The sequence below is a fragment of the Carex rostrata genome, chromosome 7 (genome assembly GCF_964058835.1).
Source record: "Carex rostrata chromosome 7, lpCarRost1.2, whole genome shotgun sequence".
Taxonomy (NCBI): Eukaryota; Viridiplantae; Streptophyta; class Magnoliopsida; order Poales; family Cyperaceae; genus Carex; species Carex rostrata.
The window spans coordinates 7,414,737-7,438,061 of NC_135924.1; the positions used below are offsets into that span (position 1 = coordinate 7,414,737).

At 35.0% G+C, this 23,325-nt stretch overlaps 3 protein-coding genes across 5 annotated transcripts; all 3 read left to right on the forward strand.

Annotated features, from left to right (window-relative positions):
- The first annotated feature begins 1,905 nt into the window (after positions 1–1,905).
- On the forward strand, positions 1,906–9,834 carry LOC144556862 (ADP-ribosylation factor GTPase-activating protein AGD4-like). 3 transcript variants are annotated; one of them, XM_078305340.1, is made up of 20 exons: positions 1,906–2,112; positions 2,320–2,396; positions 2,608–2,708; positions 2,870–2,940; positions 3,046–3,108; positions 3,248–3,292; positions 3,474–3,539; positions 3,936–3,983; positions 4,075–4,170; positions 4,266–4,307; positions 4,564–4,740; positions 5,422–5,538; positions 5,725–5,940; positions 6,872–6,958; positions 7,046–7,285; positions 7,380–7,504; positions 7,832–7,922; positions 8,004–8,419; positions 9,260–9,398; positions 9,600–9,834. In XM_078305340.1, exons 1-19 carry the CDS (start codon positions 2,062–2,064, stop codon positions 9,390–9,392), a joined length of 2,262 nt encoding a protein of 753 aa, XP_078161466.1. In that variant the 5' UTR covers positions 1,906–2,061; the 3' UTR covers positions 9,393–9,398; positions 9,600–9,834. The 3 variants fall into 3 exon arrangements, with proteins under 3 accessions (XP_078161466.1, XP_078161468.1, XP_078161467.1); XM_078305342.1 differs by lacking the exon at positions 4,075–4,170; XM_078305341.1 differs by lacking the exon at positions 3,474–3,539 and having other exon boundaries at positions 1,919–2,112.
- A 4,710-nt stretch (positions 9,835–14,544) lies between these two features.
- On the forward strand, positions 14,545–21,237 carry THO1 (nuclear matrix protein-like protein). The gene is made up of 21 exons (XM_078304929.1): positions 14,545–14,729; positions 15,168–15,251; positions 15,366–15,440; positions 15,747–15,819; positions 15,912–16,057; positions 16,168–16,239; positions 16,350–16,422; positions 16,586–16,651; positions 16,754–16,800; positions 17,547–17,618; positions 17,702–17,830; positions 17,927–17,992; positions 18,376–18,417; positions 18,485–18,601; positions 18,692–18,774; positions 18,867–18,933; positions 19,106–19,177; positions 19,374–19,424; positions 19,532–19,591; positions 19,710–19,865; positions 20,758–21,237. Exons 1-21 carry the CDS (start codon positions 14,619–14,621, stop codon positions 20,929–20,931), a joined length of 1,836 nt encoding a protein of 611 aa, XP_078161055.1. The 5' UTR covers positions 14,545–14,618; the 3' UTR covers positions 20,932–21,237.
- Positions 21,238–22,379: 1,142 nt separating this feature from the next.
- Positions 22,380–23,325, forward strand: LOC144556698 (uncharacterized). The gene has a single exon (XM_078305094.1). The coding sequence runs from the start codon at positions 22,515–22,517 to the stop codon at positions 23,085–23,087; it is 573 nt and encodes a 190-aa protein (XP_078161220.1). The 5' UTR covers positions 22,380–22,514; the 3' UTR covers positions 23,088–23,325.

The window sequence follows — 23,325 nt, forward strand, 5'->3', positions numbered from 1 at the left end:
TAGTGTGATTATTATGGCAAAAACAAATTGTTGGGAAAAAAAACTTGCATGAACTTACAATGCATTTATAGTGGTCGTATTTTCTGTACGTCGTTATTTTAACAATCATGATTTATACCATAAAGAGAAAAAAAAAAGAATTTATAATTTTGTACTTTTTTTTTTTTTTTTACTTTTTTACGCTGCATAAATTTTAACAAGGCGGATACGTCAAAGTGGTCCACTTTAAATATCTTTTAATGTTGAAGTTCTGTCAATAAATTTTCACCGAAGTGCGTTATGTATTTTGATTTCTGTACTACCACATTTCGATTTTTTTAATACTTTGTCTCTCTTTATAACAAGATTCCATCCTGTCATAAGAGAATTATTTTCTGTATTCTTGCTTTCTGCCTAGGGGTGTAAACGAAGTTGGATTACCCGACGGATATCCATTTCGAATCCGAATTAAACGGATCCGGATAATTATCAAATATCCACAGAATATCCAGATTCAAATACGAATAGAAAGTTTTAAACGGAACAGATATCCGAACCATCCAAAACATAATCGGTCCAGAACGTGATCGGACCTGCTATCCTCAAGCTTCGGACCCGCTATCCTCATAACTAAGCGCTAAAATAATTAGCTCTACTGGGATTCAATCCCTTGTCCTCAAGTGTCAAGACTTTATGATGAAGTATCAAACCGCTACACCACTTTATCTTTTGTTACTATTTTTTATTTTTATATATAATATATCAATAGAACATCTCCTATCTCTTCAACATTATAATTAATTTTTATAATTAATTTTTTTTATTAATATTTGTATCTTAAAAGTTTATATACATCAATTATCCGACAATTATTCGTCTTGTATTCATATTCAAATCCGTATCTGTAAATTATCTGCTTCGTATCCATATTCGTTTCAGGTGGATTTGATTTTTCATTTTGACATCCGTTTACTGTCCGTATTCGTATTCGTATCCGTATCCGCTCATTCAAATGTAAATATGAATATAATTTTATCACTATCCGCTCCGTTTTCAACCCTAATTCTGCCGATAATTTATCCTTACAAAACTTTTTTTAAATCGCATGTTTCGCGTTCAATTCGAAAAACATTTCTGAAATCATTTTACTAATTCAGTAACGCCATTATTAGTTTTCCCTGGTAAGATTAGGGGAGGGGCTCTTCACTCTTGTCTAAAGAGTTCTAACAAGGTCTTATCTAAAATCAGATCAGAATCATTTGATTAGCGCTAAAATTGACATGAATCAGATCAAAATCATTCAATTAGCGTTAAAATTCACACGTTAGTTTAGATTTACAGAGATCTGTATAAATGATAAAAAAAAATGGGGTAAAGATTTTAACAGAGCAATCTTGACTTCAAGCAGCGCACGAACTATTTGCAACGCGGTTTTCATTCTACTGTATTTTCGCTGTAAGAAGTCAAAAATTCTCTGTTAAAATCTTCATTTGTCGAAAATAATTTGGCGAAATCCAATTCCAAGATTTAGTAGTCTCCGTCAGCATGAAAAACGGAAACTAACCCCACTAACCGTTGACTGTTCATCCCTTTCCTTATCTGACCGTGCGTGCTAAGGAGTCCGGATTCTCTGAAAAGTAACTTAAATTTTGAGTTTAGATCTAGTCCGTTCGATCATAATTCCTGGCCAATCCGGTCCTAGGTGGAACGCACGAGTTCCTTTAATATTCGTGCCAAAGAAGATCTGACGGGCCAGATCTAAACTCAAAAATTAGAGTTACTTTAGGTGATCTCAATTCGCGTGCTACGTGGCCTAGTGGCCTTTTTCGGGTCCCGCTTGATATCCATCTCTCATTTACTCTAAAGATCCAACGTTCGAGATTCCTCGGCGCAGCGTTGCTTTCACTGTATTCAGCTCGAAGAAGCAACAAAAGTCTTAACAGCTGCTGGATCCCCTGTACTTCGTTCCTTCGATTCTTTTTGTCAAAGGAAGAAGGAAACGAAACGATCTAGATTCGCTTTAGTTTCTTCTCTATAGTCTGTATTTGATCGCAGAGAGAGAGAGAGGCAAAGGGAGAGAGAATGGAGGAGGTTTTTGCGAATTTGGAAGATTCTCCAATGTTCAGGAAGAAGGTGTGTATTCAGTTTTGATCAATTTTAAGAGAGATCTTAAGGAGCCTGATTTAATTTAACATAGATTAATAGGATTTGACCAAGAAAGAGAGTATCAACTTGAAATGCTGATCTGTAGAAAGGCGATTGACTCGAATTAAGTTGTCTCTACTCAGGTGCTTCATAGTTTGATTTTAAAATTTTAATCTATGTTTGTTTGATCTAAAGGTTTCTTCAATGGAAGCATCGGTAGACGAGTTGAAAGACCGTTGTGAAATCCTGCAAGATGGAAGCAAGGGATTAATGTGAGTTTTTGTATTTTGCTATGCAATTATTTATTTGATGATGTCAATATTTCCTTGAACTTATTTGTTCTTTTTTTTAATATAATGGTGACAGCACCACGAGATTCTATTAGAAATCACCGAAACTTACATACCAGCACACAGATTTACAATCAACCATACATATCACTGAGTACTTTGTTCTTTAGGTAATTTTTTTTATTATTAACAGGAAATTATTGGGTGATGCTTACAAAGGAGACCTCTCCTTTGCTGGGAGTTTAGAAGCATTTGGGGCGGGGAAAGATGATCATCTTAGTGTTGCAGTTGGAGGTTATTCATTTTATCTTTTTGTTTTGCCAGATCTCTTCCAGTTAGCTTATGTTTTTGTTTTTAGTTTGAAATTTATTTGAAGTTATTGTGTTTTTTTTTTCATTATTTATACCAAGTGATTAATTATCTTAGGAAGGCTATTTTTGTCCACTTTTTAACAGGGCCGGTATTGGCCAAATTCACGGCTTTCTTTAAGGAACTCGGCACTTACAAGGATCTTTTATGCTCTCAGGTAAATGTTGACAGTTTTTTATATTTATATTATAATTATTTGAAAAAAAAATTCTTGACACCTCTTTTAAGTGTAACATGGTGCTGCTATCAATTCATTCAATAGGTTGATCATATGCTAAGTGCTCGTCTTTCACAATTCATCAATGTAGATCTGCAAAATGTGAAGGTCAATCTCCTGTTAAATTGCAATTTGTCTTACTGATTAGTTTAAATTAATTATCTAGTATGTTATATGAAGTGTTATCTATCTTTGTTTCTAATGTTATTTCCTTAAAGTATTACAATGATTGTTTTCATGAATGTAGGATTGTCGTCAGCGCTTGGACAAAGCTACAATTGAGTATGACCAGGTAATATAATATAAAATATTACCATCAACATCACCAGTAGAAGAGATGTTTGATGGTTTTTTCACCTTCAAAGAAAACTAAAAAAAATTATACAAAGTCATTTTATGGAAACTCTGGATTTGCAATTAGGATGGAGATTGGTTACTAGTAATATCAAAAAACTAATTAAATGTCTTTATAGGCACGTGAAAGATGCATGTCAGTAAAGAAAGGTACAAAACCAGAGGTTGTTGCTGACCTAGAAGAGGTATAACTTCATTTTAAGAATATGTATTCTACTACAAAACATCGGAATAACTTAGCACCCGTGCGACATGATTATTTCATATGCCCCTCTATATATAAAGCATTCATCCAATTCTTATTCCTTTCCTTTTAAATGCCAAATTAACCCTTTTTTTTTTGTCATTTCATCGAATATTGAAGGGATGGGCAGGTAAAAAGAAAGGGGCTACTTTTGTACATTTTATGTATATTGGGAAGGGATGGTCATGGAAATTTAATGTTTTGTATGGGAATACTTCTGTCTTTCTGGGGCATGCATGATATTTGTTGCTTTTGAAGGGGGTAGATGCAATACCTTGATAATTGCCAGCTAAGTTTATTTTTCACGAGCGCCATACTCTTTTTTTTCTTAAAACAGGATCTGCAGAACTCAAAGTCAACTTTTGAGAGATGTCGGTTCAATCTAGTAAGTTTTTATGGATGTTTTTTTAACTATCAAGTTATGAGCTGCCTGTCTCTCAGTACAATTACATATTTCCTCGTCTTAAGGATTTCAGGTCACTGCTCTTGCGAATATTGAGGCAAAGAAGAAGTACGAGTTTCTAGAAGCTACCAGTTCTGTTGTGGATGCCCACTTGAGATACTTTAAGCAGGCAAATAGTTGCGTTCTTATTAGTTTGTACTTTGTATATTGATTTATTCATTTTTTTTGTATACCTTTCTTATGCTTCCTTTTCATGTGATACAGGGGTATGAGATGCTGAGCAAATTGGAAAGTTTTGTTGAACAGGTAATGCTCTGACCTTCACAAAAAAGAGGTTATTTTCTTGTGTATATTAAACCAATGTCACAAAGTCGTACTTAGTAAATGCCCAAAAAATGTTATCTGCATGAATATAAATTCTCTACCAAGGTTCGCTACTTAGTAAATACTGCACTTAAGACTACTCAATTCTACCAATAGATCTCTCAGTCCAGCTCAAATGATCTCAACTAAAAGTCAATTAAATGACTAAAATAATGAAAATCAATTCTCTGCTGTTCAGGTACTGACATATTGTATGCAATCGAGAGAGGCAATGGCTGGCAAGCAAGACAAACTAGCCAAGAGAATACAGGAGTTCAGGATTCAAGATGAACTGGCTAATTCAAGATTTTTCAGTAGCAGAGGCACTTCTACGAGTGACATGCGTCTGATTGGGACACCTGCTTCAAATGGTGAGGTAAGAATTGAGGTCGTGAAGTATCTGTAATATTGGTTGGAACTTACCAATATTTAATGCACTGCAATTGACCTAAATTTGATTTTTTTTTTTTCCTTCTTCACTCTTATATAGATTTCTAAAAATAGTAACAAGAGCATTGTTTCTTATCCTGACTACTCTTTATCAGTATCTGTGAGGTTGGAGTACTTAATGCACAAGGGACATTTGCAAAAGAGCCACCCCATGATTGTGAAATTAATAGAAGATTTTGCTGTGTGTTTGAAGATGCTCTTCTTAAAAAATCAAAGCATTACCTGCTATTAATGTGTCTCTAGTAGCTTTTAATATAAATGGAATGAATTAACATAACTAGAAATGATGAGCACTCATATTTTAGAACAATGCAGTAAGAAATACAAATTTACTTATTAGAATTACCTACTTTTGTCATTTTACATACTAACTAAGATCTAGCAAACAGTGGGACATATTTTTTCAATAATGTTTAGTTTTCTGGCAAACTATGAACAGTAGGGGCTTTTCTGAAATATCTTGATAATGCAATACTGTACAAATTTTAAATTTTGGATGCTCAAATGCAAAAGATGTGAACGTTGAATGGCTGTCCTGTGTGTCATATAAGAAGTATATTAAGCCGTCTTTATCTAATACTTTTTAATGATTTAAATTTATTTTCAGGTTCAAATTATCAAACAAGGTTATCTACTCAAACGATCGTCAAACTTAAGAGCAGATTGGAGAAGGCGTTTTTTTGTTCTTGATAGCCATGGCACATTGTTTTATTATAGAAACAAGGTGAGTGAGGCTTAGACGTTTTAAATTATGGACAAAACAGGAAATGGAATATTATGAAAACTCAGCAAGTTCCAGCCAGAATAGTAATAGAATGCTAATGCATAAATTTGTTTTTCAAGTCAACACAACTAGTTGCTAATTTTCGTTTTTTTATTTTTAAATCATTCCATTGTAATATTTTTTAAGGGAGGTCAATCTCAGCAATCAAATGGTTCGTCAGAAGGCTCTGGAATGTTTGGTAGGTTTAAAATTTCAAACCAAAAGTCACCATCGAAGGGAGAAGACCACCTTGGGTACCAAACAGTTGACCTTAGAATAGCAACAATAAAGCTTGATTCTGAACAATCAAATCTTCGATTTTCCTTCAGACTGATTTCGCCAGTAAAGACATTCACTTTGCAGGTAGGAAAGAGAACATAGATGCATTTATTTATGAGTGAGGCTACAGTAGTATGCATAGCGCAGATTGGTCCGTACTATGGATCAGTATCTCCGTTTTCAAAGTCCAAACAGTTGATCTCAACAGTTCAACGTGATCTCCATAAGAAAATGTACTTTTAGATCAAATTTTACAATTTTTACAATTTTTTTACTATTTTTTTTAGATAGGTAGAAAATCACTTGATCTAAACATTCTAGACCATATAAAAGTAGTGATTTTATACCTTCCTAAAATAATAGTAAAAAGATTCTAAAAATGTAAAGTTTTGTGTGCAAGTACATTTTCATATGGAGATCATGTTGAATGGTTCAGATCGACTATTTAAACTTTAAACGAAGATATTGATCCATAGTACAGACCAATCTACACTATGCATAGTACACTAGCCTCACTCTTAATTTTTTACTTCTCTGAAACACAAACTCTATTCATGTAGCCCCACAGGTTTCTGCATTTCAATAGGGTAAGCTCTTTGAAACAGTAGCATTTTTAATAATAAACTATTATACTTTTAATGGTGATATCTAAACATGAATCTCCTCTCTTGTATTATTATGGACTTCTGCAGTTCATTTGAGTTATTTTACTGTAGCATCTTTTGGATTTGAACTTTTAAACAAAATATGTTTAGAAAAGTTTTGCTTGTCTTATTTTGGAAATTGAAGCTTTTCCTTTTCTTTCCTAACCCTTTAATAAGTAAAAAATATCCAAACTAAATTACTACATTTTCTAAAAAATTATATAAATATTGACTTTTGCAGGATTGTTCTTTCTAGTCCAAAGTATTCAACAACAAAAATCTAGGAATGGGAGAATTTGGGACAGGAATCACATTGATTAGTTAAATCTATATATGGCTCTAATTTAATCCGTTTCTTGCTTCTTTTGTAGGCTGAAAATGAAGCAGATCGAATGGACTGGATCGAGAAAATAACTGGAGCAATAACTTCTCTTCTTAACTCGGTATCCTCAGGACAGGTTATAAGCTAACTAAAGCATATAACAAAACTTGTGACATTTAATGAGACAAATTCTGAAACAATGGCTCTATCTGCCACTTATCAGATTTCATCAGGAGGTTCAGAAATAGGAGATGGTACCATCACCATGGGAAAAGACTCAGATTCATCAGTTGTTGAGGAAGCATACAATAAAGTTATCAACATCATGAGGGGTATTCCTGGAAATGAGAAATGTGCTGAATGTGAAGCCCCTAGCCCCGAATGGGCATCCCTGAACCTTGGTATTCTTGTCTGCATAGAGTGCTCTGGGGCCCACAGGAATCTTGGGGTCCATATTTCAAAGGTAAAATTTTGTTGTTGAAATAATACCGTTCTGGTGTCTAACTGGACATATTTGACATATGAATGGAATGAATTTTTTTTTTTTTCTGAAATAGGTGAGGTCATTAACACTTGATGTGAAGGTATGGGACCCCGTAGTCATTGACCTATTCCAAAGTCTTGGTAATACATTCAGCAATTCCGTGTGGGATGAATTGCTTCTTCACGATCAGAATGAGGGGTACGCTTTGTAACATCGTGTGTTTCAACTTATCTGTTCTTGTCATTTTCAATTCTATACCTGTAACTGGTACATTGTGGTCCATTATTTACAGCAGTTAAGTCCATTATTGAATCAAGTACAATAGTCTAAGGGGCTAATTCAACCAATAAACTTTAGATGCCTAACTGAAACGAGTGCAATACTTCATGGACCAAAAGAAGGCTAACCTCATTTAGCTATTCACTGCTTCATAGAAAGTCATATGATATATCAATTTCAACTAGTTCGGTCCAACGAAATAGAACTTTTATTTGATATGCCATGACAGAAATTCAAGTTTTTCAGGATGGATGAATCAGATAAATGCATTTGGCCAATTGGAAAGCCTAATCCAAACGATTCTTTTTCAAGAAAGGAAAAATATATCCAATCCAAGGTTTTGAACTGCACCCCTTCCATATTCTTACAACCGGTCGTTCAATCATAGTATCATACTAATTATTATCTAACCTTGTAGTATGCTGATCGGAGCTTTCTCATCCAAGAGACTGATGAATCTTTTATCAACTTATGGGAAGCAATTAAATCTAACGATATAAAAGAAACATACCGCCTACTGATAAAATCAAGCATCAACCCCAACATCCGGTATGATGACATCATCAGCAACAATATGTTTCACATTTTTGAGATGCCGGGTTCAAAATCTAGAGAGTATAGGCAGAATGACCTATCAAACTGTCAAAATATCATGGAATGCTTCCAAGGCTGTTCCCTGTTGCACTTTGCATGCCAGACTGGGAACACAACAATGGCTGAGCTACTGTTGCAGTTTGGTGCAGATATCAATGCTCAGGATTTTCATGGCAGGACAGCCCTGCACCATAGTGCGCTGATTGAAAAAGATGATCTTGCAAAGTATCTCCTTAAGAGGCAAGTTTTGTACTTTATTCTAGCAATTAAGGCAATTTTCTGAAATTAAACTGAATTGGGGGCAGAATGTTAAACATCTCTGGTGTTTGTTCTGGAAGGGGATCAGGGTTAAACTTTACCCTCCAAACCAAACAGGAGTAGCAGTGGGGGCAAAAAAAAATATTGGGCTGGGAAGAAAATGAATTTGACTCGAGGGTAGGCAAACTTGTTCACCAGGGGTAGATAATAGCCCAAAAATACATGGGCTAAGTTATTTATTTTCAAAATTGGGCCTTGGTTGGCCCCCTAAGTGGGGGTCAGGTTTTATGGTATTTCTTTAAGTCAGAAACTACACCCCCTGTTAATTGGGCACGAAAGGAACAAGCTCACTATGTTGGCTTCACCTTTCCAACCTTCTCTCAGTTGCAGTAGATAATGAGAATACAGAGCTAGTGCAGGGTAGTTTTTTCTTTGAAAACATGTACAAATGTTGTAGTTAAACCCCTGCCAAGGTAGGGCTTGTAATGCTACTTGTTTGATAATAAAGCGCCTACGGGCTTCAAACAAAAAAAAAAAAACTACACCCCCTGTTACCCATTGGGGTGAGCATAATAGGTCATCTTTTATTGTCATTTAAGTTTAATTCTGGCTACCTGTTGGTTCTTTTTTCAATATACTTATTGAAAAGTTGCACTTAATTCGAAGCTGAGACTTTTACTTGGTAATGTCAACTTGTCAAGTGACAAATGGGTTAGGTTCTGGGTTCAGGTCAGTTTCAAATTATGTTGGTCATAATGATATTTCTTTTTTCTTTTTATTTTTTGCTTAAGGCAATCTGAATATTTTTATATTTGGCTATAGGGGTGCGAGAACAACAATTACAGATGGAGGTGGCCTGACTGCATTGGAAAGAAGAATGGATTTGGGTGCAATTACTGATGATGAGTTATTCATATTGTTTGTTAATGATTCTGGCAATACATATCGAAATTGAAAATTGGTATGATATTTCTTATCCTTAATATTTTTATTAATATATATTTTCTACAACAGTAGTGGGTCGTGGTTGTTTCTTTTCTTCCCCTCTGCTTTTCACTGGTCACTTTACTATTCATTTTTGTTTAGTTGTTTCGGGATAAAATAGGCCTACATGATGTTATAGAAAAGATTATTAATTTATTTCTGCTCTTTATTTTTTCAGGGGATTTGAACTTTTCTTCCAACACATAAAAAGGCACTCTGCTCAGAACCAACAATTTTGTGGTTTCTTCTTTATGATTCTATTGCATCGCAAAGTGCCTCTTTTGAACTGAATGTCTTCAGTAATTTATGAAGGTTTTTTGTTTAATATATAGCAGTGAAATTGTAGTTTATTTGCATAAACAAACATTAAAAAGAAAAAATTTCAAAGAAATGCATGATAGGTGAACTGTTGACCGATCGTGCCTTCTGTTATTCTTCAAATCTAATTGTGTCCCAAATGCTGGTAAGAGTGAAGACTGTCTTGAGCATGAGATGAGGTATTGGATTTTGAATTTGTGACTTCTTGTACAGAGATAATGTTTTAGTAAGCATGATTTTCGAAAGCCTTTTGTGTGTTGAGTAAGCAATTTTGAAAATTTTGAACTGTAGTAGCATTCAGTAGTTAGACAAATTTCAGCCATATACAAGTTAACAGATTAAAATCCCTTGGAACTATCTTAATTTGATAGTTACTGAAAATAGTCAAAAATAGATTTGAAAACTGAAATCCAACAAGTTAAATGTGATATATATTATAGAGAATTCAAGTACGAAAAAAAAAGGTAATCCGAATGTTTTATCATTTACGGATAGATTTGAAATTTCCAACGATCTTTTGATTAATGAACGATTGAAGTATCAATTACTTGAATTTAATATACATCATAGATGATAGAGAACACATCTAATTTAAACGTAATATAAAAAGTTAAATATACGCTAGAATTGTTTATATATTTGATTGCTAAAATTATGTAAATTTAATATACGTCATAGATGATAGAGAACACATCTAATTTAAACGTAATATAAAAAGTTAAATATACGCTAGAATTGTTTATATATTTGCTTGCTAAAATTATGTAAATTGCAATTTAGTAAGCTTTCTTTTCTTTTTGGCATCTTTCTTAGTATTGTATTTTGAAATATTTTAAAGCTATGTATATAATGCTAATTGAGTATATATTTTAGCCATACAAACTGATCAAGAGTTTGAAAATAAAGAATCAATATTTCATGAACTTACAACTCATAATGTTACACATCATAGTCAAACGGTGATTTTAGCGTAAATCTAACTTTCAAGTAAATTTATTCAATGTCTTCGATATTATTGTCCAAACTTATAAAATTGTATATAGTTTTTCATTATTAAGATATGATGAAGATGAAATTTGAATCGAAATTTAATTGGTTATCCAATCAAACCATTAAAACTTAATCTTAAGTTTTATATTTTTGATGAAATTTTTTAAGGTAAATCTGGGAACGGCTTCGGAGATGAAATAATTTCGACAATACCAAACAACACTAAAAACTAGGAAATTTTCTATTTCTGAAAACTTAAAATAATTAAAAAAAAAAACAATTCAAAAGAGACTTACAACTATTTTGCATAAATAATTTTATTTTAAAGTTTCTACAGATTTGACTTACAACTTTATATCGGCGTAAGACATCATTAATACATTTTCTTGCATAAATAATTTAATTATAAATTTTCTAACTGATAAAATGATCCCATAATCAGATTTTATATTATGAACAATACATGCATACAAAAATCAATATTTGATTGTACACATGAGCAATCCCTAATCCCTCGTATAATTTCCCAACTAGCTTTTACACATGGATCAACCAAAAGCCTATGATGAAAATTTCCAGGTAAGTTCCATAATGGAAAGAAAATTTCGCTTATGCAGTCCTTTCGAAAATTGAGAATTAGGATAAGGATCTTTTGAAAAAAATAAAAATCAAGAGACTGAAGAATTTTTCAAAGGTTTTGCAATGTTGGGAATGAGACCTATAATTTTTTAAAAGGATTCACAACAACATTGCAAATCCCTTGAAAAAGTTCTTCGGCCCTTTGAATATAATTCTTCAGTCTCTTGAAATTTATATATATATTTTTTTTCAAAACTCCTCATACTTATTTTTCTTCAGTCCTTTGAAATTTTTTGGAATAATTTTCAAAGAATCCTCATCCTGATTCTCAATTTTGCAAAGGACTGAAAAGGAAAAGTTTCATAGCATTCAGTTAACATTCACAGGAAATTTCCTTTTGGTTTGCACACCTATAAATACCCATGCATCTCTTCAGGCTTATATTACTCGCTCTCCTATATATCCAGCTCTCCTAGTTTATCACCATCACACTCTCCAAATTTTAAAGAAATCAAGAACTGCATTCGGAGATCTAATCTATGGCGCACCTCAACCAACATTATCATATATAAATATTTGCTCTCCGCTCCACCAGCTCTTCTTGCTAGTTCACTCTCCAAATTTTAAAGAAATCAAGTACTGTCGAAGTTGGAATTAATCTATGGTGGCCCATGAAAATGTTCCGGTTTTCTCTCCTGATGAGTGTGATGATTATGATCTTAAGTCTTAACATGATGCGCAAGAAGCTTCGTCATTTGGGTTTGTTCCTGGTGTTCACTGGAGCATCAATTGTTTTGAAAGAAACTCACCATTGCTCAGCTAGTTACAGTAAGAATATGTTGAGAAATAAAGGCCTCAGACCCGTGAGGGTATTTTCGTCATAGGCACTTTTTAGGAAAAATAAAGAGCTCACATTTAAGGAGATTCAATTTATTTTTTCCTTTTTTTAGAGACTGTACCGTTATAATTTTTTACCGTTATAACTCTGGCTATATAAGCCGTGTACACAGAGAAAGCAAAATAAGAAATAGACACAATATTTCATCATATAAAAACTCTCTGATCTCAAGCGTTAAACTCAACAGAATATCTATTTGGCCTTTGCAATTTTTCTTGAGGGAATCATCTTGCTTTGGCTTTCCCTTGTAGTTCATTCGTTTCCCCAAACAACTGCTTTGGTCAATGCGGTGCTCAACCACGCAACTTATTTTTTTGAAGGTTAATTAGCGGTTGATTTAGTTGATTCATGTGTAATATATATAGCTAGCTGGTTGGGATTTAATTTCTTCATATGTGTAGTTCATATAGGTTTTAGGTCTATGGAATTCATCGGTTCAATTAGGGATGGATATATTGCTTGCAGTGCCCTTTGCCATTTTCTTCAGTTTAAATATGTAAAATAAGAGGAAATGTATGTTTGGATTTACATTACTGGATATGGATTCTGGGTTTATGTATTTCTTACTGTGTAATTAGCTTGGGGCTACCCCAAGTGTAACAAAACTTAACTGGCATCTTCAAAATGAGATGAGACGTGCTCTTTCCTGTCACCTTTCACTATTGGATCGATCATTCAATTGTTTTTGCATGGTTTTATTCCTATGGAAACAAAAAAAATCAGTATAAATCATGACACAAATAAACTGTTAGGCCCCATCACACGTGGCAATGATCGATACAGGGTGTGGTGGATTTGACAAGTTGATATATTGTAAAATATAAATCAAAAGTGAATTTATGATATTTTCTGAATACGATTGTGGTGGGATGAAGTTTATGGATTTTATACTCATTAAAAAATAAGATATTCAAAGGGCCTAAAAAATTTTTTTTACTTGGAAGATTGCTGTTTTCTAACAGCCACTGTTTGAGCTTATTTAATTATGGCAACTGACAAAAAAAGGAAAATGCCAAAACAGAGGAAACAGGGGAGCAAGCAAGCAGCTAAACATCAACTAAACTCAACAAGCAATTTTACAGACTAGAAACCAAAATTTTGAAGAAGACCACACCAAATTCCGCATTAAATTTTACAAATCACCATTTTCTCAAATCACGTCTTAAAATTTGTCCATGTACCTTATGCCTTGATTTGATTTGCCATTTTCTCTTCTTCGAAACTCTACACTCTCTATTCTATTTTATAATTGGATTGGTTTTTGGTGTATTCTGGATAAGTAGATCACTAGGCTAAAATAAACCCTATAATTAATGGACCGACAACTTTTCTTTTAATAGGAAAGGAAAAGAAGATTTTTTTAATAGTATTATTTATACACCAAATAATTATGGGCAGTTATATGAGAACATTCGTCACAAGTCTAAAGAGATTTTCTTTTAGATAAAATGAGGATTAAATTTTCAAATTCGAATATTTATATAACTAAATTTTCAGCCGAAATTTGAACCAGTAACTCCTTGCATGATCTTCCGCCAATACCCTAAAAAAAAAAGATTTTTTTAAAACTGCCCCCTCATTCTTCTTCTTTTTTAAACTGCCCCGACCGCCAGGCCCACAGGCGGCCCAGATTCTCTAGTAGACCGTCCGGGTCAGGGGCGGTCTGCTAGGGACCAGACCGCCTGGGGGCCGGGCGGTGCTTTTTTTTTTAGATCTTAATATTTTGATTTAAATAATTTTGTGAATAAAAAGTTTTCTTGTATGTCAAAAAATAAGACATTTGATATATTTATGAGTATCATATGGTTAGATTGTGACATCTAGCGGGCCGCCTCTGGCCCAGGTGGTCTACTAGAAGATCTGGGCAGCCCGTGGACCTGGCGGTCGGGGCAGTTTAAAAAAAAAGAAACATAATACAGAGGTAGTTTTAAAAAAAAAAACATAATGCGGAGGCAGTTTTAAAAAAAAATCTCTTTTTTTTAAGGTATTAATAAAAATGGCCAAGATCATTAAAAATAAAGGATAATTTTCACGCCCAAAGAGATTGAATCTGATTTGCTGAACGTTTGTTTATGCAGAATTTGTCTGCTTTTTGTAGCAACATTGGGTCTTTTGAGTTTGGATCTAAACCGTCCGATCTGCTCTAGCATGAATATTGGAGGAGTCCATTTATACCATCTCGGATGAGATTGGTCGGAATTATGATTGGACTTCCTGGAGCAGTTTCTCAAGGAACACCGATTTACAAGAATCTCATTAAACCTGCTCTATTCAAATTCTAGCGGCCCAAATATCTTGGCCCATAAAGCCCAATTAATCTTCCGAACGAAGCAGCCAGAATAGGAATACTGATTAAACCTCGTCGGAACTCGTCACAGTCGGAACTCTATTCTATCGCAACTTACTCCGGCAATGGCAGAGGCGACTTCTGGCGCTCCGGGACTTCGCATCCTTCTTCACCACCACTCCAAGGATCGTTCTCCCCTCCCTGTTTCGTCCCACGCCGATCGCGACCGAATCATTGTACTATGCTTATTCAACCCTCTCTCTCTCTCTCTCTCTCTCCCCTCTTCATTGTTGGTTATGAAAAGAAAGCCCAATCGGAACTTTTGTGGAAGCGATTGGCAGTTAGTAGGTTAGGGAATTAGGTAGGAATAACACCTGGATTGTTTCTTTCGGAGTGAGTGTCTCCTGCAATTCGTGGCCAATCTTGTAATTCCTAGCTTAACTTCGAAGCCACATGGAATCACACAAAATCAGAGGAGGAAGCTTATATATTTACTATTCACTGCTATCAAATTCTCTGGGCTTAAGGTTTCTCTTCAGTTAAGATAGGTTTAAGATTATTGAATTCTGATGTTCATGTACTTTCATGTTGGTTTCACGTGATTTTTACATGTGCTTATAGAAACTTAGCATCTGTTCTTCTCTGGTAACACATTGACTTCTTAAATATCTCAGGGGGTGTTTACAGATGTGCTTATGAAAGATGAACCTCCAGAAAATTTTGCACTTCGAGCAGTGCAGGAAGCTATTAAGCCTCAGGTAACTACCTAGATTATGTTGTTTTGGTGTTGTGTAATTTTATTATCACCATGATCGTAATATTATTTGTGCTGTAATTAACTTTCAAATTTTTGCTATGCTTTAAATTGATAGAAACAAACGGTACTGGTCCTGGATGAAAACCAATCGTTGGAAAATGCTCTTAGAACCTTGCTCCAAGAATTAGTTGTAAGCTTTTAATCTCTTTTGTTCTTCCCTTTTCATTTAAATCTCAATCAAATTGCATATATGCATTTATTTGTCCTGGAAAACAAATTATGTGAATACAGTGTGCCGGTTACTATTCATTGCATATCTGAAACAAAGAAAGCAAACCACAAATTGGTGTTTATTGTCTTTTTGCAATGTGATTTCAATATTTCAAATGAATCCTAAGGATAGGAGGCGCTACCATTCAACTGGTTGCCACTAACAGCATTACTATGTCAAAATGGACTAAATTTTTTTTTTGAACAATCTAATTTCCTTGGTTAGTCATCGGCAGTTCAATCAGGTCAGAGGATGATGCAACGCAGTCAAAATGGTGGTCAAATACCTCACCTTCTTGGTACTTTCTCATTTTGTCACTTTAAGTCCATGCTCATTTCAAAATCCTGATTTAGGTTATGACAATTTTCTGTTTGTTCTTTTTCTTTCCAGATATTGTGCTTTATTTATGTGAAAGAGGCCATGTGGAAGGAGGCATGATTTTTCAGTTGTTAGAGGATTTGACGGAGATGTCAACTATAAAGGATTGCAAAGAAGTGTTTGCATATATAGAAAGCAAACAAGATATTTTGGGCAAGGTGTGTTCTGAGTGGTAAATTGTACTCACCAAGTATGTAGGTGCCTGCTATCTGTTTTGAAACCACTTGCTTAGCTAACTTAATTTCTCTCTCTCTCTTTCTCTTTTTAGCAAGAGCTTTTTGGTCGCGGAAAGTTAGTTATGCTAAGGACTTGTAACCAGCTGCTTAGGAGACTCTCAAAGGTGTGCTTTTTTTAAAAATTTGGACATCTTGAAGAGAAATTTTGTTAAGATCAAACATGCTACTCAACTAGTGTGCCATTATATTATTTTTATTTTTACTTAACTTCCAGGCAAATGATGTTGTTTTATGTGGTCGAATTCTTATGTTTCTCGCCCATTTTTTCCCTTTGTCAGAACGATCAGGTAAATACAACCTCCATCTTTCTTGCATATAACTAGTATATTTTATTACTTGGAGTTTTATCTTCATCAATTGGGTTTCATTTCTAGCCTACCCCAACTTGTTTGGGACTAAAGGCTTGGTTGTTGTTGTTATTGTTGAGTTTTATCTTTATCAATTTTGCAGCTGTGAATATCAAGGGAGTTTTTAATACTTCGAATGAAACCAAGTATGAGAAGGAGGCATCTGAAGGTATTATTACATCTTTAATTTCATCTCACCTATTGTCAGAAGAAATGCTTTGTATTTTTGTTTCTCATCGGATTAAATTATTTTTTATTTTAATAAATTTAGGGGTGCCTATTGATTTTAAATTCTACAAAACCTTGTGGAGTCTGCAGGTATGGTTTCTGCATCATGAAGTTGATTTTTTTTGTACAGATATAATGAATTCTCCGTTTGAACAGTTTTTAAAGCCCTTTTATGACCAAATAGTTCTCTGTTATTGGAATAAGTAAGCCAATGAAGTTTAAAATTGTGGAGGGCTTTGCAAGAGCTTACATTTCCTCAGAAAAAAATGATAGAAATAGACAGATAAATAAAAAATAATAGTTTGGCTTGATCTGACTATGGTTGTGAACCGAGCTTGAAATGTGTTCAGTATTTTTTTTTTTTGTACAGATATAATGAATTCTCTGTTTGAGCAGTTTTTAAAGCCCTTTTTTATGACCAAATAGTTCTATGTTATTGGAACAATTAAGCCAATGAAGTTTAAAATTATGGAGGGTTTTGCAGGAGCTTACATTTCCTCATATACAAATGATAGAAATAGACAGAGATAAATAAAAAATAATAGTTTGGCATGATCTGATTATGGTTGTGAACCGAGCTTGAAATATTGTTCACTATTTGTGTTCTATGCTTAAGATCTGTATCTTCTTTCTATGCTCTGTATTTTGTGGGCTTGATAGGTGTGATTGCGTAGAGTGTTAAGCAGTGTTTAATTTTATTATTGCTGGGTTGTTATGGAGTCCATAGATGGTTTGTTAAGTTCTTTGAAAAAACTTATGTTAAATATTCATGAAACTTATTGTAAATAATAAGCAAATAATAAGACAAATAAATAATCTAATCATTGTTCATGCAGGAACATTTCAGCAACCCAGCTCAAACTACATTGAGTCAACCCAAATGGCAAAAATTTGCTGGCAACTTAGCGGTATGTATAATCCTAGTACAACACTCTATTTTTAATTTGTCATGTATCATTACGCAAACAAAATATTGTTTTTGAATTTTTAGGTTGTATTGGATACATTTGAAGCGCAACCTCTTACTGAGGATGAAGGGAAGGCCAATAATCTTGAACAAGAGGAAGAAGCTACTTTTAGCATTAAGTACCTTACTAGCAGTAACCTTATGGGGCTTGAGGTTCATATTTGTAAAACGCTTGATATTATTCAGATAAGAAGACATTGAAAAGTTTCTCACATAGGTTTGTTTACTCTGTGATATTTTTTTTGCCAGCTGAAGGACCCTAGTTTTCGTCGCCATGTCCTTCTTCAGTGTCTGATTTTATTTGACTATCTGAAGGTCATATACTCTCTTATAAAACCAATATCGCAGTTCATAATCTCCTTCTAAATTTGCCCCAATGTTACAGCTTTTTGCAATAATTCTTGTTTACCTGTAAAATAAAAGAGAATTTTTCTTGTATGTATTTTTAATCGTGGAAAATATTAGAAATACTGCTCTACTGATTTTGATGTAAAGATTCCAATCAGCTGCCTAGGATGGTTACTTGAGCATCATTTTAGTCTAATAGAAAAGGATGTACTTTTAGCAGAAAGAAATACTTGATATGTTTCCTAGGGACATGCATGATTTTCTTGCTGCAGGAGTATGGAAAGATATGTCAATATTCATATCCATATATTCTTTAATAGTTCCATTTGAGATTAACAAACTTTTTTCAGGCACCTGGAAAGAGTGAGAAAGACAGCCCCTCAGAGAGCATGGTTAGTATCTGTATCTTATTTCTTCCTCAAATTTTTACTAGAAATGACACTAATCTTCCTTTTTCAGAAAGAAGAAATTAAGTTGTGTGAAGAGCGGGTTAAGAGACTTTTAGAGATCATTCCACCAAAAGGGAAGGAATTTCTCCAGAGCATTGAACATATATTAGAGCGAGAGAGAAATTGGGTAAGCATGTTTTTTAATATAAGTTTTCATTCTTGCTTTAAGGTATAAGGTGTTTACTTTAGAGGTGGAATTCATAAGTTGGATGTATAGGTTTGGTGGAAACGAGATGGCTGTCTACCTTTTGAGAAACAACCTACTGAGAAAAAAGCAATTCAAGATGGTGTGAGAAAACGGTATGGCATTTGATTTAGTTCTGAATGTAATGTAGCCACTTTTCTTTAGACCATAAATTTGTCAATTATCTTGCAAAATATTGCTTTTGTAGCAAACCTAGATGGAGATTGGGAAACAAGGAGCTAAGCCAGCTCTGGAAATGGTCCGATCAAAATCCTGTAAGCAATTCCTGCCCTTCTGTTTTTATTTTTTAAGCTTGATGCTGGAAATTGCTTTGGTAACTAATATTGTGATGTTAAAGCAAGCTTCCGGTGCAATTTCTTTAATATTTATATCGCATGAAAGGTCAATTGCATATATCTAATTCTGACAACTTTATTTATGTTGTAGAATGCTCTGACAGACCCTGAGCGCGTCAGCATGCCATCAATTAATGAATACTGGAAGCCACTCGCAGAAGACGTAAGTATATCCAAGTACCAGTACATACTAAACTGTACTTGACATACACCTGTCCAGCGCTCACATTTTTCCAGACTGGTACAGCCAGTCAAGTTTGTAGCAGATGCATCTTTCCAAATAAAAAATAATAATAACAAAGGACTATGTTTATTTCTAGAATCATTATTATATATTACTCCTCCTTTGTGGTAATCAGATGGATCCAGCTTCCGGGATTGAAGCTGAATATCACCATAAGAACAACCGAGTAAGTTATAAAATTTTGTATTGTCAGATTCCTTGTCTTTACATCATGCTACAAGCATAAAAGATGGTTAACAAGTTAAGTACAATGTCTTATGACTCTTGAAACAGGTGTACTGTTGGAAAGGGCTTCGATTTGCAGCAAGACAAGATCTGGAAAGTTTCTGTCGGGTGTGTTTTGGTTGCATTTTTACGATTTTTTAATAAGCTGATATCTATTACATTATTTTTTCTGGGAATGCGTGTTTAAGCAAACATGTCTTATGATGATTTGTGTTATTATTTGTAGTACTCTGATCTTGGAATTGGGATCGAAGGGGTAGTACCACCAGAGTTGTTACCATCAGATGTCCGTGCCAAGTTGCATGCTAGAACCACCGAGAAGAATAAGAGGGCAAAAAGGGAAGAAACCAAAGGTCCCACAATTCAGCCCGAAGAGGCCCAGGTTCATGAACACAACTTTTTCTTTTGTATTTGCATGTAATACATTCCAGTGCAACCAAAATAGTAAATAATGCAAGTGGTAGTTCAAAGGGTCACCCATTTTTTTAGTTGGCATGACTTTTGACGCACAAAAATTAGGTGAACTCTATACATTTCAAGAGTAAACCCTGTACGAATTTTAAATCAAAAAAGGAGTGAACCCTGTACGAATTTTAAATCAAAAAAGGAGTGAACCCTGTACGAATTTTAAATGAAAAGAGTGAACCATGAACGAATTTTAAAGCAAAAAAAAAAAGAGTGAATCCTGTACTGGGCGAGAGGCAATTTTCACGAGTGATATTAGCAACCTTCTTTTTAGTTTCCATCTATTTCTCTTACTTTGTTCTTTAGAATAAGATAATTATTTTCAATCAAAGTATCAAGTAGTAGTTTACACTGGGTCCAATTTGGCCCCAGTTTGTAATACTCCCTTTCCATTAGAGAAGAAAGACTTGCAACACATCACCACCATTGACCTGAGTGCCATGCAGCACCAGGTCATCACTAGAGTGCACATCAGCACCATATCATCGATGCACTTGACAGGCGCCTCACCAACAAATTTATTAAGTTCTAATGGAAGGTTGGTCTCTGCACTCTTGCTTGAAGCAAGTGCAAGTCCCTGGGGTTGAAAAATTTAGACCATAAAACCCTATGTTGTCAGTGTGAAAATGTACTGGCATTGTACTGATTAGGCACCTCTAATTATTTCTTTTTGAGTGGGTCTTGATGCCTTGTACTAAACTTGGGGATCTCCTTTTAAGTATGTTCTAAACTTGTAGTAGTAATTAAGAATATTTTTCTTTTCGAGTATATTCTAAACTTGGGGATCTCCTTCAAAATGTACTTTATAGGTTGCTACACCTATTGAAGCAGATGGTGGTGGTAGTGCCGGCGACTTGGAGGAAGGAGAAGCACTGATGGATTCTGACCCAACAGAATTGCAAAAGCAGAGTCCTCCTGAGGTGGAGTCAAGACAAGAAGCTGAAACAGAACTAGAAGCAAATATAAAAGTTGAAGTTGTCTAGAAGTTGGGATCAGTTTTGAAAATGATTTGCAAAAGCAGGGCCCTTTCTGTTTGGTAGTTTAGGTTTTTTTTTTTTTTTAAGTTTTAGAGGGTACTTCAGAATACTTTTGTAAATTCATCGTTCCTAGTTTGAAGTAGTTTAAAATATATTGTTATGGGACCAGCTGCCTTATTTTGTTCTAGATTAATTTTGCTTAACTGTTTGTATTTCAATAATCTTATATGATCATCGCACCTAAATTAGTATTTAGGAGGTGGGGGGTATCTACTATGTTTACTTTTAATTTGATCCTTTCCATCTTAATCATATGGATATCGTGCTAATATGTTGCAATTGTTTGGCTGTGTAGATATAACGATATGGCAATTGTATGTGGTGGGACTCACCAGCATGGAATTAACTCAAATTTTGTTTGTTAGTGCTGAGAAATGGAAATGATTACAAGTTAGAAAGGACAATTTTGAATGGGCATCTAGTGGATGAGCATCATCCCTACTATAATCTGTTGTGATTGGTGATTAATATTTTCTTTGTGCACCACAGCACCACCAGATTTCCAAAATCCACTCATCAGTGCCTGTCTATATTTGCTGCTGCTTCTTTTTTAAATGCGCTTTCTTTGTTTTTCTTTTTCCCCTTTTCCATAGGGAAGATGCACCGTGCGTATGCAAATTTAATAGCATCTCCCGACTCCTATAGTTGTCCAATTGAAAAAAAAAAAATGATTTCAGCTTCTCGTTTTATTTCTTCCTTTTTTTCTGTGAAATGATGGTAGACATTAGGGAAGTACATGATCCTATATAAAGTTTACTGCTGTGATGAAACTATTATTTATCTGTGTTATAGAAGTAAACTGTGCTGTGTAAATTGCAACGTCATGCAGCCTCCAATAACTATAGGCCTATAGCTAATTTCAACTCTGTAACTATATCATCATGTGCAGACATGTGATGAAACTACCAATTGACATTGTATGTCCAAAAAAAAAAGCCATGCTCTAGTTAAAGTCTTACCGAAACGTGAAACGCAACCGACAATTTGATTCGGTAGATTTTCTTTCTTTTATTGTTACAGTAGACTTTGTAATAAATAAACCTAGGAGGAAAAGTATGAAATCTTGAACTTCACTAAATCTGCAAATAAAATAACCCCCAATTGTCCGGGTCAACTTCTGTGGGACGACTATATCGAACAGTATATACTGCTCCATAGACCCGGCTCAGATTTTTTATCATAAACCGTAGAAGCGTAACATCCATGATTTCGGGCAAGATTCCTCATCGGTGTCCCAACTTTCCTGTATTGATTAACTGAAATATGGTCCCCACTAGTTAAATAGATTACTACTGTTACTGAGTACTGACCCTGTGACCCACTCTCCAATTTTTACACGAAGAGTCATAGGGTACCAATAACTTAAAATCTCAAGAAGTTGAACCCTAATTAACCAAGTAACCAAAGAAGAAAGAGAAATAGCCTTTCCCAAATCAAATCGAGTCAGACAAACTTTTTTTCCTCCGAACCCTCACCGACAAATCACCTATCCTCTCTTCTCTTCTCTCCTATTCCGATCGATTCTTGCCATGGCCACCGCTGCCTCACTCCTCTTCCTCGTCGCCACCATTCTCTCTCTATCTGGCTCCACCTCCGCCCGGCCCGGCCGCCCCTTCCACCCCGGCAATACCCTCCTCATCTCCTACTCCTTCACCTCCTTCTCCTCTGAAACTTCTGAATCCTCCTCCGACGGATCCTTAACCGCTCGCCATCCCTCCACCTTCATCGCCGTTTACCGCATCATCTCCCCCTTCCACGTATCTCGCCACCTACCCCAACCCTCACATCTGGACCGTCCGATCCCGAGCCAGCGCGCCATTACCCCCCTCGCCTCCTCTCTCCAAGATCGTGCCCGAGACATCCTTGCTGTTGCTGCTGGTCTCCTCTTCGGTGTCGGTTGCGGGGCCCTCACTGCAGCCACCTTGTATTTCCTTTTTGCCGTGGCGACGAACCGCCATGTCATCATTGGTGGTTCCCACTATGATGATGAGGAAGAGGAGGACGAGTATGATGAGATTCCTAGCCCAAAAAAAGGCGGCTATGTGGCTGTTCCTGTGGCAGGGACTGACGGAGCAACTAAAGAAGGGTATGAGAAAAATTAGTTTTGGATTTCTGCTGGTGGGGGTTGTTAGTGATCATGTGTGATTATTAGGTCAAAATAATGATATTTTGTGTGAGTTTGCGTGTTAATTATGTGGAATTGAGTTCTGACTCGATTTTACGTGAAAAAGGTGTTCATTTTATGATACCCTTGATATGGACTGGTGGTATTCATACTGTGTTTTACCTGTCTAATGCTATCATTAGTTTAATTTATATAATGAAGTTTATTTCATATTA

Coding starts and splice junctions, on each gene's coding strand:
- LOC144556862 (XM_078305340.1), top strand. CDS start 2,062: ATGGAGGAGGTTTTTGCGAATTTGGAAGATTCTCCAATGTTCAGGAAG. Junction 2,709..2,869: donor TCTTAGTGTTGCAGTTGGAG/GTTATTCATTTT, acceptor ACTTTTTAACAG/GGCCGGTATTGGCCAAATTC. Junction 3,293..3,473: donor CTACAATTGAGTATGACCAG/GTAATATAATAT, acceptor ATGTCTTTATAG/GCACGTGAAAGATGCATGTC.
- LOC144556698 (XM_078305094.1), top strand. CDS start 22,515: ATGGCCACCGCTGCCTCACTCCTCTTCCTCGTCGCCACCATTCTCTCT.
- THO1 (XM_078304929.1), top strand. CDS start 14,619: ATGGCAGAGGCGACTTCTGGCGCTCCGGGACTTCGCATCCTTCTTCAC. Junction 18,934..19,105: donor AATGGTCCGATCAAAATCCT/GTAAGCAATTCC, acceptor TTTATGTTGTAG/AATGCTCTGACAGACCCTGA. Junction 19,592..19,709: donor ATCTGGAAAGTTTCTGTCGG/GTGTGTTTTGGT, acceptor TATTATTTGTAG/TACTCTGATCTTGGAATTGG.